At 40.2% G+C, this 13,706-nt stretch overlaps 3 protein-coding genes across 4 annotated transcripts; 2 read left to right on the plus strand and 1 right to left on the minus strand.

Annotated features, from left to right (window-relative positions):
* Window positions 1–4,629: 4,629 nt before the first annotated feature.
* ccdc32 (coiled-coil domain containing 32) lies at window positions 4,630–7,124 on the minus strand. Its single transcript, XM_074692741.1, has 4 exons — window positions 6,984–7,124; window positions 6,466–6,713; window positions 5,537–5,690; window positions 4,630–5,383 (listed from the first exon to the last, which is right to left on the minus strand). Exons 2-4 carry the CDS (start codon window positions 6,698–6,700, stop codon window positions 5,197–5,199), a joined length of 576 nt encoding a protein of 191 aa, XP_074548842.1. The 5' UTR covers window positions 6,701–6,713; window positions 6,984–7,124; the 3' UTR covers window positions 4,630–5,196.
* A 62-nt stretch (window positions 7,125–7,186) lies between these two features.
* pcmtl (l-isoaspartyl protein carboxyl methyltransferase, like) lies at window positions 7,187–10,060 on the plus strand. Of its 2 annotated transcripts, none has more exons than XM_074692740.1 (9): window positions 7,187–7,288; window positions 7,619–7,754; window positions 8,084–8,188; window positions 8,278–8,309; window positions 8,392–8,496; window positions 8,582–8,702; window positions 8,798–8,883; window positions 8,980–9,149; window positions 9,336–10,060. In XM_074692740.1, the coding sequence occupies exons 2-9, from the start codon at window positions 7,637–7,639 to the stop codon at window positions 9,346–9,348; spliced, it is 750 nt and encodes a 249-aa protein (XP_074548841.1). In that variant the 5' UTR covers window positions 7,187–7,288; window positions 7,619–7,636; the 3' UTR covers window positions 9,349–10,060. The 2 variants fall into 2 exon arrangements, with proteins under 2 accessions (XP_074548841.1, XP_074548840.1); XM_074692739.1 differs by having other exon boundaries at window positions 9,372–10,060.
* An 853-nt stretch (window positions 10,061–10,913) lies between these two features.
* Window positions 10,914–13,684, plus strand: rpusd2 (RNA pseudouridine synthase domain containing 2). The gene is made up of 3 exons (XM_074691783.1): window positions 10,914–11,772; window positions 12,138–12,434; window positions 12,551–13,684. The coding sequence occupies exons 1-3, from the start codon at window positions 11,131–11,133 to the stop codon at window positions 13,358–13,360; spliced, it is 1,749 nt and encodes a 582-aa protein (XP_074547884.1). The 5' UTR covers window positions 10,914–11,130; the 3' UTR covers window positions 13,361–13,684.
* The last annotated feature ends 22 nt before the right edge of the window (window positions 13,685–13,706 follow it).

Genomic DNA, 13,706 nt, shown 5'->3' on the forward strand with positions numbered 1-13,706 from the left:
AACCTTTGTATACACCTCATTCTGAAAGAAAAGTGCCAATCCGAATGGACATTTAATCGGTTTCACAGGAGTGGAATATTCCTTTCCCTAAACCGGTTGAGGTATCATGTATCCACTCAAACCGATAGTTGTCAGGGTGCGTTCTTCAGCGCATGCTCAGATATGATGTAAGACGCAACTAGAGATGTTCCTCAACTTTAAAATGGCGGCGAGCCATCAGCACTGGACTGCTGTGGAAAGTTTGTATTTGATCCAAACTTTGAAAGAAATGAACATAATTGAAAGACTGGACGGACAACAAACTCACAATACAGAGTATTGCAACACCGTGATAAACAAACTGTCGTCCTCCAGCTTTGATAAATCTTGTGATGTTTACGTTTTTCTGCGCATGCCCCATTGACTATTCTGTTTGATTACAGCGGCGCATGTAGACCAGAGATTGGAATATTACTTTCCATGCATACTATTGTTTTTGGAAAAGTCATTTCGGAAAGATTCCATCCGGAAAGACGAAAAACTCATTTAACCGTGGCTAGTGTTAGCTGGGATAGGCTCCAGCCTTTCAAAAAGGTAAAAATGGTCAAGATAATGAATGGATGAAAACATTGGACTATAGCATAAAAACCACTGTGGTGGTTAAAGTCATTGCAATCATCTTGCTCCTCCCAATGTGAGATGTGAAGTCAACATTCTGCCTCGATGGACAAAAGTTACATTTTCTGTCATCGCTTCTCCTCCACGTTGATCCCATTGAACATGTTTCAAGGGCCCACATTTGTTGACAGTTGACATTTGTTTATGAGAAACGACTGATGTGGCAAAAAAATATATGCTTGACAGATATGTGTTTGAAGTATACCTATTTCACCAATTTAGTGTGACCCAAATTCTATCTGCTTTTAATATAGGAGGCAATCTGTGAAAACATTGTTGCATCTGGTTACCAAGTGTAAGTTCACTTGGTAACCAAATCAAGTGGATCTCAGGACAGCACAACTCTGAGTAGCTGTAGTGCTGTCCTGAGCTACAGACAGATTCTAGTTGCAGCAGCTGATATTCCAGAGAAAACTTCAATAACATCCTTGTTTTGGGTCATGTTTCAGCGTAGTGTTGCCTTTCAGTAGCTATGAGAGATGTTAAAGGCTACATGTGCTGATTGTAACTGTCCCTCTAAATAAGACTGGACTTCTGTCTCTAAAGGCAAACAGGTATGTAATGTGAACAAGGGCTGCAAGAAATTTTCTTGAAGGGTTTTTCCTCAACAGAGCAGTGTTTAGGGTGTACAGGTAACATGTCTGATGAAAACTATGAGACCATAGGAAATTAGTGTTTGAGATTATAGAGTAAGTGGGAAGAGTGGTAATTTTTCTGTCTGGCCACCAGAAAGAATGCAGATCATATGCAAGAAAAACTTGAAAAAGGAATTTTATTACTTGTTTTTGTGGAATTTAAACTAATCAAATAATATTGTGATTGTGATAATGTGACTGAAGGAGTGATACAGAGATTTAAAATTTCCTTGTATTTCAACTACGAGCCATACCTCTTTTTCGACTGTACCACACAACAAGCAGCACACAGCCTCCCTTGGACCCTTTTTCTTGGACCCCTGGGGACAGAAAAATCACATACAGCAGCATGTGAACTATCTTGAAATAGTCACATGGGTCTACATGTGTTTTTCTTTCCCCTCTGACTTCCTTGTAAATAAGAGAAGTGTTTGTTGTGTCAAATTCACACAGGGTTAACACCATCTGCCACACTCTTGGGGTCTCAGTATGGACACAGAATCTCCTCAGAGTTCATTGAATTGAATCCAGGATGCAGAGAACAGCAAACTCACGTGTGTCCATCCACTTCAGTAAAACAAGTGGATCAAAGCATGCCCAGCTGAGTGCATCTGGGGTCACTGGGTGTTTGTTTGTTCTCTCCAATACACCAGGTAAGGTCTTCTGTGCCCCCCTGTGTCTGCAGGGTATTGATTGTGTCTATAGCTCCTCCCTTTAAGTGACAATGATCAGTGCTCAGTTTCCCACTTAATATGGAAATTCAAGAAATCTTCTAGAAAAAAAATGGATGGACTATTAAGTGTTGCAGTTGATTACGGATGCTATATGGAGGATCCCGCCACCCTGTGGCCTGGAGTCTTCACGCTATGTCGTAAATTACCTTTATCGAGGCCAGTTTGTTTTGGAATTTAAATGGTGATTGGGTCAAAACAAATTTTCTTTGTTCAAGACAACTTTTTACTAGATACAACACGCCGCAGTAAGGTATTTACCAGTACTGTTACATAGCACTATGGTTTGACAACGTTGCAGCAGCCGGCTTTATGTTAGCGACATCAGCAGCCCGGTACTCTAACGTGTCTGTAGGATAACGTGACAACAAGTTAACACTGTCAGTTTGTAAGGAGTTTAGTAGCTGTTTATTTTTAACACAGCTGGCAGCCCGGTGCTCTAAAGCATGTCTGTAATATGTAACATTAGTAAATCCTGGTTAGCTAAGCCCTGCCAGTCATCTACCAAGCCGAGCTAACGTAACCTTACTCTTCATTTTATTGATAGACTCATAAGTTTGAACAGACCACTGCAGACTAACTGCTGACTGTGGGCTGGAGTGAACATTATCACAAACAGATTAGCTCCTGTGTTATAGAGTGATACAGCCCGAGCTAAAGACTAATTAGCTCGGGCTGTATCACTCTCATTTAGCTTTCTCCTGCTCTTCTGTCCTTTTTCTGCCTGACAGTTAGGCTCCTGTGTCCACCATCACTACAAAATTAATCACAGAAATTGTTTTTAGTAGAGAAAAACACAGATCTCTGTTTTTTATCTCTCCTCTCTACTAAACTTCATCAGCTGGCGTGGTGTTGTCATAGAGACCTAGACATGCAGTAAATCAGTCCGGTTTTGCTCAACCCTACCTGGAAGCTAGATAGGAACTTTATTAATCCTTTGGGAGGGTTCCCTCAGGAAATTCAGATTTTTTTTTTTTAGATTAGATTAGATAGGAATTTATTAATCCTTTAAGAGGTAGCAATTTAAAATAACCTGTAACCAGCAATATTGGCGCTGATAATCTTATTTTAAAGTGTGGATTACGATCAGGCATGATCTTTTTCAAGATCACTTTCAAACTCTTCACAGCCCCTTTATGGTTGTTCAATGAAAGAAGATCATTCAAAGTATATCAATGCTTCTTTTTCTATGTTTTGTCTCTGTGAGGAAATTTAGGGTCAGATGGTTACTGAAACTTTGTATCCTGGGGAACCCGTTTGATTTCTCTAATAAAACTGTTCTACATTTTAATCAAGGAATAGTCTCAATCCAATTTTAATTTCCTGCATTTACATACTATTACCTGTTGGGCCAGTATAACCTATTACCTCAAGCTCACAGTATGTCAGGGACCATGGGAGTTCATGAGATCACCTTTACTCATTTTAATAGTGGCAATAAGAAGTCTCCTCTAGGGGAAGGTTTGCTAGCCATGATTATTTGCAGCACATTTTACCCTTCTCTTAAAAAAATGTCCCAAAATAGTTTTGAGTCCAGGGGGTTAATTATCTTGAGTTTTTGGAGATGGATCATGGGGTTCCAAAAGTTTTATGTCAGGGAAAAAAAGAAGAATGGATATTTATCAAATGTAAAGTCATATTTGCCATAATTCAAACAAATACTTTTCAAAAGGATTTACGATTTCATGATTACTATCAGCTGTGAATTTGCTGGCCAGATAAAGTTAAAACTGATGATCATACAACAGGCCTGCATTACATCCTATCAGTGTTTTGCATTAATTGTGCAGCAATCACGCTGAGGAATGTTTCCCATTTTTTTCTCTACCTGCTTATGTTAATGAAGGCACACTGGTTTATTTTTTGCTGAATGACTGTGCACCATGTGGGAAACTCTTGTGAGCAGTTGGGTGTCTGTGAGTATACAACTGTACACTATTGTTGGACAAGACTCACTCCGTGGTGATCCGTCTCAGTGAGCTCTGTAGGTGTTAAACTGGCTGATGAACTGCTCTGACTCTGACTGACCTCTGTTAGGTTGAAGAGGACGGAGCAACAGAGTACAGGAAATAACTGAAGCCGATGGAACAGGTCCTGAAAACGATTTGAAAAATGTTAAATCCTACATTTACCACAATGCATTAAATCCTCACAACTGCTTGGTGAAGTCCAAAAACAATCAAACTGTATACTGTATACTGTACTGTGCAGTTACTGTATAACTTTAATGAATCCTGTAGCCTTCATTGATTTTTGGACCAGCATAAGGACATGAGAGTAAATTATAACTCAAATTTGCGTTTTAGAAGAAAAACATTTCACCCTCTGCTGGACAAAAGTGGTAACTTTTTTAAAACCCAGTTTACAAAGGATAAAATGAAGCACTCAAGTTTGAAAAAAACAAACAAACTGTGACAGTAAATTGTAAACCAAAAAGCCCCAGTACTAATGTAAATTGTTTTTTTTTTCTCCTGCCCTTGGTTGACATCCCAATTGTGAAAGAAAAGGGAAAGTCCTGTGTCTAGAAGACATGCCAAATTTGAACTGCATTCAAAGTGTCAAGCTTTACATGACAGTATGATGATTTATAGTAGGAGCACACATGATGGATTCTATTTCTTTTTATTGAAACATGGGTACAACTTTGTATGTAAAATCAACATGGCAAAAGATATGTTACAACACTTTCAGGGATATATTTTTAGTCTAGAGGTCACCATTTTTAAAAACACAAGTAGATAACACAGTGATGAAGTAATCAGTTTATGAATAAAAATATAGCACATGTAGTCCTTTGTTAGTCTTCATCTAAATGCTGTGAATAAAGAGTCAGTCACATCACAGACACTGGGGAAGTCATTAGATGCTACGTGATTACTTTGCTTCTAAGAGACGGTCTAATTTCCAATTCCTTTGTTATGGATTTTCATGGTCTGGTTCTGTCGATGGGTTGTACAACAGGATGGGACACATGTGACTTAACACTCTGTTGCCAGGGATACAGAGGATGATGACAGGCTGTAATTGGTTTCATTGACTTCTGTTAACAAAAGCGAAGGGCCTAAACACCACTATGTCATAATGACACTCAAAGAGTGTGAGGAGTAACAAGTCAGATCCACTGACTGAACATAGAATGAGTCCATCTGTCTGTGTCTCCATTTTGAACACACTCATTTCTCTGGGCTGTGAGCGTCATCCTCCTCTGGGTTGTGTCTTTCAGCCTCTGTCTCGTCATTTTGTGCTAGGTTTACATCAGCTGCTTCCTTGTTCTGAGACGGTCGCAGGAGATATTCAAGCTCTTCTGCACTGATGGCTACCTTCTCAGGAATCAGCCATCTCTTGAAGTGTTCAAGTGCACTGGGAAGGAGGAGGAAACTCATAAACAACAAAAGTATGATAAGGAAGAGACAATTTCAAGCTATTTCTTCCCCATATGGCACAATCAAATATTGTGGATTGAAGTATTGTTGTTTCAACAGAAATTAGGACATATAGCAATACTCCTCCCACCTCTCATCCATGTCACTGCCCTGGAAGAGCTCTGAGGTCTCTGCATCATGTAGAAATCTGTCCCAGCATTCCTTCTTAGCCTGAGACAAGGAACGCAACATGTCCCTGGACGTCACATCACTGGACTGGCCTTTTAGTTTTTTCAGGCGGTTTTCTGCCAGAAATGAAGACAAAAATTCTGATTTTACAACTTCAATTAAATTTTCACATTTCCAAACATGAACTTTAAGAAGATTGCAGAAAAAAAAAGAAAAAAACCTGATGACAGACAACACTTTTTTTCCCATACGTTAGGGACTCTTTCCTGGTAAACAATGTTGTAGTAGTGTTATTGTATTATTGCCCTTGTTAGATTTTGGGGGGAATAAGAATCTCTTTCAATTAATTAACCGTTTAATTGACAGGCACTTAAAAAACTACTGTTGTAAACACAGTTGGACAACACTAGTCATCTGTCTCCCCAAAATGTAAAGGAATTTTTTAACACTTACCTCCCTGGTTAAATTAGAGAAAATAGTCACAAATATTGGTTTTGTCAAGCTATTTAAACTCTTCTCTTTCATTAATTGCAAACAGCTGAACGTTTTGAAATCTTACAGATAAAATTTATTTGTAACGGGTGTTGAATTATTTTGAGTGCAACGTTTGTACTTGTCACCAAGATCATTATCCACTGAGTATTTCTGAGGCCTGACATCATGAACTTTATGTTTAAACACCTCTACTACACAATTCCTTAAGGGAAACTGTTTTCTCAACAACATATATCTGTTCAGAATAAGTACATCTTCTGTGAAAAAAAAAAAAAAACTACTTCAGTAAATATGGCTACGTGCTCTTACATCTACTAAATATTTTTGGAGGATTTGATAGAAAAGTCATGGAGCTAAAGTGCCATGAGTCTCAAAGAGGCTGAGGGATGTTTGTACCTAAACTGGCTATGTACATCTCGGAATCCTCCATGGGTTCCCATCTGGCAGCAGGAGTGCTGGTGTTTGTCCCGTTAGATTGTCCATTGGTCTGCACCCCCACTGGTGCTGCTGGCTGGAATGAGTCGTTGAACTCCGAGTTGTTGTCAGCTCGGCCGTCGGGCAGATTTGAGCAGATTTCGGACCACAGCTCCCCGCTAGACCGGACCTCCTGACTCTCGAAATCGTCAACCATTCTGATGCAGTGACTAAGGCAGGACAGATGTCAACATCAACATTAGTACAGCCTTGGCAAAACCTTGCTTATAGCATGCACCAATTAGTATAATAAATACTGCCATGTTTGTAAGCCAAACAGAAACAGTTAACTGCGCAGATTTCCAGCAACGTAGAAAAATCTGACACAACGCTTAACATTTCATTCTTCAGCTGTATTGCTGCTTTACTTGCTGTATGATGATTTTTTTTATGCATTTCAAAGCTCATTTTCAATATCACAAGTTGCAAATAAGCCTTACCCACGGATAATTCTTATTCGGTTTTCCGATATTCCATCAATGTGCGAATTTAAAGATTAGAGATTAGCCTGGTTAGCTAACTGTGTTCATGATCCATAGTCAATGGAGAATGACGACCCAACTTCCTTATTATGAAACATATGATTGGCTATCTTTGACGTCAATCAAATTAAAGTGAGACGTGATTGGATGAATAGGACTTCACCTCAGCATTCAGTATTTCATTGGTCAAGGGAAGGAGTCTGCCGAGAAGACAGCCAGGAAGTTTGTCTCAGCTTGACGGAACATTGTGACGAACTACACAGGTGAGCACCCCTCCTTTATCGCTGTGCGTGTTTAAATGCATGAAAGTGTTAAATAAAGAACTCTCATTTGAATTGGAAACGGTAAAACAATGTTTGTTTAAATGCAATGGTCACGTTTAAGCATAGCCCTAAACTGTGACACTAGCTGCCAGTTGGCTAACCTGTCAAGCTTTCTTTGATATGTAAATAAACAGATCACTCTGTTTGGAGCCACCGCAACTGTCATCTTTTCTGCATACCAGAAAGCACAAGAAGACGACTAAATGCGTGTCACAGATGTCCGTGTATGTCATATACGCCTTGCAAGCGCTGAATATCATGTCACTGCAGGGGGATCCAGTGTAGGAGATGCGAGCAGTCCTGCGCCTGGCAGTAGTGGCAATCCCTATGGGTGTGCTGCTGTCCCGCACCATGGCGTGGATGTCCAGTGGCAAAACACATCCTGAACTCATCAGCCGGCTGAGGGGTAATGGACTGAACACAGGGTCCTGAGTTATGAGTCTTACAAGAGCTTGAGTCAGAATGTCAACTATACACAGCAGATTTTTAGAGTATTATGAAGAATGATTAAACAAACTTCTTTTGGTTTATTGATCTTCACAATAACTAAGCTATAAGTGATAAACTGGGTCCTGAATTAATAAATTAAAGCTCTAATGTGCATTTTAATTTTATGTAGTTTGATAAGAATGAAAAAATATACAGAATTAATTTGCATCATATGTGCCTTATTTAAACGTATTTTTCAAGTTAAAAACCATACAATATGTTAGTGGCAGCTCCTTTTTCCTCCAGATCATGGGGTAATCCACAGCGACCAAGTTTTTAATGCCATGCTGGCAACAGACAGAGGGATCTACTCTAAAGACTACCCATATGCAGATTCTCCTCAGTCAATAGGTATTCATCAAAGACTTTTCTTAAAGACATGTACACATGCATTGCCCATCAATTTGCTAACAGGTTTCTGTGTTGACATTTACTTATAGGTTACAGGGCAACCATCAGTGCACCACACATGGTGAGTAACAAAAGCTTGAAAGTTCAAATTTTTAATCCCTTGTTTTCACAAATGATGTGCTGAGTGTTTCCTGGTCTCGCAGCATGCTCATGCTTTGGAGCTGTTAAGTGACAAACTAATTGAAGGAGCGTCAGCACTAGATGTGGGTTCAGGAAGTGGATATCTCACTGCTTGCTTTGCAAGGATGGTAACTTACAAACATTTCCTTTTTTCCCAAAATTATTATTGTCTGAGGGCTGAGTGAAAATTCTGCAATTTTCTTCTGTTTGCAGACTGGCCCCACTGGTAAAGTGGTTGGCATTGAACACATTGATGAACTGGTTCAAATGTCAATAAAGAATGTGCAAGCTGATGACCCAGAACTGCTCACCTCTGGACGTATAAGACTTCTTGGTGTGTCAAAACACATCTTCCTCTTTTGATTTTTGTATTCAAACTGTATAAGGTATATGGCACTAAAAATATATCCTTCTCACATTTCTCCACAGTGGGAGATGGAAGGCTGGGCTACCCTGAGGGGGCACCATATGATGCAATTCATGTTGGTGCAGCTGCAGCTACTGTTCCTAAATCTGTAAGGATGTGTACAGCTTTTATTCTTGAATAAGGAAGTCAAGCACTTTTCCTTCCTTTAAAAGAAGTCACTATTTATGTCCTGTCTTTATGAAAGCTCCTGGAACAGCTAAAGCCTGGTGGCCGGTTAGTCCTCCCAGTGGGCCCTGACGGTGGCAGTCAGGTGCTTGAACAGTATGACCGACAAAGTGATGGGACCTTCCTCAAGAAAGCTTTGATGGGAGTGATTTATGTACCTCTTACTGACAAGAGGCGTCAGTGGCCTGGGTAGCAACGATATATTTTTTCAACAAAACAATGAACGAAACTCACTTTCTGTAGACAAAAAGCTGCAGATGAATTTTAGATTCCTTTTTAGGGTTATTCATAACAATCTTCTGAGTTTTTTATTCTGTCATGAGTCACATCCATAAATATGATTATGTCCAATGCCATCCTCCCTTGTCTCCTCAGAGGTGAGCTTTGACTGCAGTGTGGTTGCCCCTGCAGGAGGTGGCGTTGGTGTTGCGTCTCTGGGGGCCCGTAGTCCTCTTCGTGGAATCGCTGAGCTCCAGTTTTAATGGCCAACTGCCCTGATGGGTTGTCACCTAGCAACATAAAAGGGAGATCTCGCTCTGTTTGCCCAACAGACTGCCTTCTAAGAGCGCTAAAACAGTAAGAGACTGAACAAGTAACCACGGCTGGACTGCTGACCCAGAACCCTTTGGGTCAACCATAGCGCTAAAATGGAATGAGATGTATGAGATTTTACAAATAATTGACTCCTCAATTATTAATGGGTAAGTCGGTGAAGTTAAGTAATAAGGGAAAATGCAATTAGAGTTTGTAAAGCTAAAGTACGTTTTTTTCTGGATGCTTGCGGTGAACTCAGATGAATGTAACATTAAATTGTGTATGTGTTTTTCTAAGGGGAGGGTTTGTTTGGTTATGGATACAGTCTTTCATTAAAAAAATCAAAGTGTAAGCCATGAAATTTTAATTAAATTTAGCAAATTAACAAAGTGGTATACTTATATATTTTGCTAGGGCGTACTCCTCACTGGCTAGTTTTACTGTCTATGTAGAATAATGTACCATACTGTTGGGCAAATGAGAAACTGTGCCAAAAACGAGTTAACTTTTTTTGTAAATTTCCCAAAATGGAAAAGGGTGTGCAAGATTTACAAATAAAATCTTCTTAATTGATATTCAATCCTTTTTTATTTCTTCTAATGAATGTAGTGGTGTTCAAATCAGTATAAGCGGTGGGTCTCAAGCAAAGAATACAAGCTCTTTTAAATGGTAAAAAAAAAAATACTTCGTAAGAAATTGTTTTTTTAATGGTTTGAAAAAAATTAAAGAGCCTATTTTGACTACATGGGGATGTTTCTTATTCTGAGAAAGTGCACTTTGAACAATATATGAGCAGGATCCTGTACATACTTAAAGGGAGTGGAGAGAGAAAAAAACAACAAACTGGAATATAAAGCTTGGGTACTCAAAAGCAAATTAGCAAAAAGGGATAAGTGCTGACTCTGATTTTACCTTTTATAAGGTACCTTTTTTTGTGATCACTTTGAAGAATACAGTGCAAACTATTTCCAATATGACTTTTTTTTACAGACTCAAACTTGAACTCTGTATTTATACAGCAGCACCCTTTATCCATTTAGATATGCAGCCCAACTTTTCATTTAATAAAAAAGAGACAATAGATAATGTAATTAAATAATAAGAGTCCTATAAAATACTCACAGTAAAAATCATTGTGATGAATTCAATATGATAAGATACAATGACTGAATAAAAGAACAATAGAAAACAAGAAGAAAAGAAATAGAGGTAGGAATAAAATAAAATCGATTACAATAACATTATTTATATCATTAAATTAACAGAAAATTTGGAAGAAATTAGTTAAAACTAAACTCAATCAAAGGTTGAAACAAAGTAACAATGATGTTGATGATTAGACACTCGGGTTAAAAAAGAAACCCCTGAACTTTAACCGTAAGGCCACATTAATACAAATATGGATAGTCAGTTTAGAGTAGGGGGGCGGTTGGTGATGAAACAGTTTCGGTGATGACCACAGACTGTATGACACAGGTGAAGTCGTGGTCTACACTGGCATACAGAGAAAAAGTTACAGAACTAAGGAGATTTGACACAAAACCCCACGTTCGGAAGATTGGTCTACACAACAACGTCATCATAATGCGCCCACTGCCAGTAGAAGGACCTTCAGCTAGATGGTAATACCAGGGTGATGCACGTGAGTGTGTGGTTCAGAGGTTTGGAAACGTTCAAATTGTTGTCCGTATATCTTGGTCAAGCAGAGGAAAGCATTTGTAAAGTAAAACGCCATGTTTTGGGGTTTCGCAGCGTTTCCTGTGCTCTGAATCGTCATTTTCGTTTAAGACAGAGTAGCATGATGATGGAGCAGGCAGCAGCAGCCGCCGCTACCACGCCTGCAGAGGTAAACAATCCGGTTTTAACGGAGAAAAATACAGCAAAAGGCGCCACAGAAAGTGGCAAACGCAAAAGCGACGAGACAGACGGACCCGAATCAAGTGGGCGAGGAAAGAGGCGCAGAGGAGCGGGTGGGAAAAAGCTCCGTCCGGGTGAGAGATACATCCCACCTCCGCAAAAGAGAAACCCAGGTGTCAGCTTTAGTCAGGAGCATTTCAGCGAGACCTCTTACTACTTCGAAGGTGGGCTGCGTAAAGTTCATCCGTACTACTTTGACTTTAAAACATACTGCAAAGGGCGGTGGATTGGGAAGAGCCTTCATGAGGTGTTTAAGAGCGAATTCAGAGCGGAGTCCATTGAGTACTACCACAAGGCCTGCAAGGAAGGTCGCATCCGGCTCAACGAGACACCGGTGGAGGACCTGTCTGTCGTGCTCAGGGTCAGTGTTGCCTTAACGTGACTAATTGTGCGTTCAAATGATGCCAAAGTGCAACAGGGACCAGCTCTGTAAACCTCACCTGTGACCAGAATAAATGCTAAACTGAGAAATGGATCCTCTTCTTGTGATCTTTGGGAGTTGTTAGACTAAAGAACTGGGTAGATTTTGTTAGATATAAGTGTATAATAAAACAAAGCTTATGGGCAGCCACTTACAAGTAATGCCTGTCTAGTTTTTGTAATACGCATTTTACTAGATGTATTCTAGGTGCTAAGGAGATATTGCTCCCAGATCTAATCCTTGTTGTCCAACCTGAGAAATTAAATCCATTGTTATTTGTTGTAATGTTTCCTCATCATCCACAGAACAACGACCACATGAGGAACACCGTGCACCGCCATGAGCCCCCTGTGGTTGGTACCCCCCTGAAGGTTCTGGTGGATAACGGTGAGGTGCTTGTGGTTGACAAACCGGCCTCCATTCCAGTCCACCCTTGCGGCCGTTTCCGTCATAACACAGTGATTTTCATCCTGGGAAAAGAACTGGGTATCTCTGAGCTCCACACAGTCCACAGGCTGGACAGGCTCACATCTGGGGTGCTGCTGTTTGCTAGAACGCTGGAGATGTCAAAGAAACTTGATCAGCTAGTGAGAGACAGAGAGGTATGACAAAATACACTGGATTTTACAACAACAAAAATCTGGTGTTAGAAATAAACTTGTGCTATAATTACTTGATCACCCTCCAAGGACTGACCTTTGTTTGTGTTCTTTATCAGGTTGAAAAGGAATATGTGTGTCGAGTGGAGGGGGAGTTCCCAGAGGGTGAACTGGTCTGCGAGGAGCCCATCCTGGTTGTGTCCTTTAAAATCGGCCTCTGCCGGGTTGACCCCAAAGGTAAGGAGTGCAGAACTGTCTTCAAGAGGCTAAGCTACAACGGGAAATCCAGCGTAGTTCAATGTTTACCCCTGACTGGTCGCACACACCAGATCAGGGTCCACCTCCAGTACCTGGGCTTCCCAATCCTCAATGATCCGATCTATGGGTCTTCAGCCTGGGGACCTCAAAGGGGCAAGGGGGGGTTGGTGGGGAAGAGTAATGAAGAGCTGCTGCAGGCCCTAGTGGAGGAGCATCGCTCTCAGGAGAGTCTTCACCTTTTGGATATTCCGGACGATGGGATTGGAATTGAACAAGAAGTGGGGAAAATTAAGACGTCTGAAAACACAGATAAATCAGATGGAGCCTCTGAACCCAAGAAGAGCGAAGGAGGTCCTCAGACACAGACTGACTGTACGGAGACAGACACTGACCAGAAGCAGGGCTGCACAGACTTTAAATCTAAGAACACGTCTCCCAAATCACTGCAAACAAATTCAAATACAAAACAGACAGAGGTAGTCAAAGAGACGCACATTGTTCCTCCAGAATCCAGAGACAGCCTGTGCAGTGAATGTAAGCTAGTCAGACCAGACCCAACAGAGAAGGAACTCATCATGTATCTTCACGCTTTGTGCTATAAAGGACCTGATTTTGAATATTCCACAAGTCTGCCAGACTGGGCAAAAGAAGACTGGGTGGAAAATGAATGAAGCTCACTGAAGAATTTCAGTTACTGCATTATAAACACTTAAAGTAACCTATCAGAGGTTTTGACATTGGTGTGATGCATCTTTTCTAGTAATGGTTCGTTTTCTTTCCTGAAAATGGAATGTGAAGCCTCAAATTTTTGTTAGCAAAGATGTTATACTGGAATTAAACTATCATGAATAAATTCTCCTGTAGCTCCTGGCTGCCTTGATCAAAAGTTAAATTAAATACAAAATAATTTCAGAAGTGTTTTACTGTCTGTTTTAATATAATTTCAGCCCTCTTGTCTAGAATCTGTGTTCTGCTTCAACACCGATTTGATTTGAAATGAAATAAAAAACAAAACAG

This window comes from Halichoeres trimaculatus, unplaced genomic scaffold, assembly GCF_033239565.1.
Source record: "Halichoeres trimaculatus isolate MK-OKI-2021-1 unplaced genomic scaffold, fHalTri1.1 fHalTri1_scaffold_17, whole genome shotgun sequence".
Lineage (NCBI taxonomy): Eukaryota > Metazoa > Chordata > Actinopteri > Labriformes > Labridae > Halichoeres > Halichoeres trimaculatus.

Excerpts from the sequence above, each read along its gene's own strand:
- ccdc32 (XM_074692741.1), bottom strand. The coding sequence starts at position 6,700 with ATGGTTGACGATTTCGAGAGTCAGGAGGTCCGGTCTAGCGGGGAGCTG. Across the intron at positions 5,691-6,465 it reads GATGTACATAGCCAGTTTAG|AAAACCGCCTGAAAAAACTA; the intron begins GTACAAACATCC and ends CATTTCTGGCAG. Across the intron at positions 5,384-5,536 it reads GGCAGTGACATGGATGAGAG|TGCACTTGAACACTTCAAGA; the intron begins GTGGGAGGAGTA and ends CCTCCTTCCCAG.
- pcmtl (XM_074692739.1), top strand. The coding sequence starts at position 7,637 with ATGCGAGCAGTCCTGCGCCTGGCAGTAGTGGCAATCCCTATGGGTGTG. Across the intron at positions 7,755-8,083 it reads ACTCATCAGCCGGCTGAGGG|ATCATGGGGTAATCCACAGC; the intron begins GTAATGGACTGA and ends TTTTTCCTCCAG. Across the intron at positions 8,189-8,277 it reads AGATTCTCCTCAGTCAATAG|GTTACAGGGCAACCATCAGT; the intron begins GTATTCATCAAA and ends ATTTACTTATAG.
- rpusd2 (XM_074691783.1), top strand. The coding sequence starts at position 11,131 with ATGCACGTGAGTGTGTGGTTCAGAGGTTTGGAAACGTTCAAATTGTTG. Across the intron at positions 11,773-12,137 it reads ACCTGTCTGTCGTGCTCAGG|AACAACGACCACATGAGGAA; the intron begins GTCAGTGTTGCC and ends CATCATCCACAG. Across the intron at positions 12,435-12,550 it reads AGCTAGTGAGAGACAGAGAG|GTTGAAAAGGAATATGTGTG; the intron begins GTATGACAAAAT and ends GTTCTTTATCAG.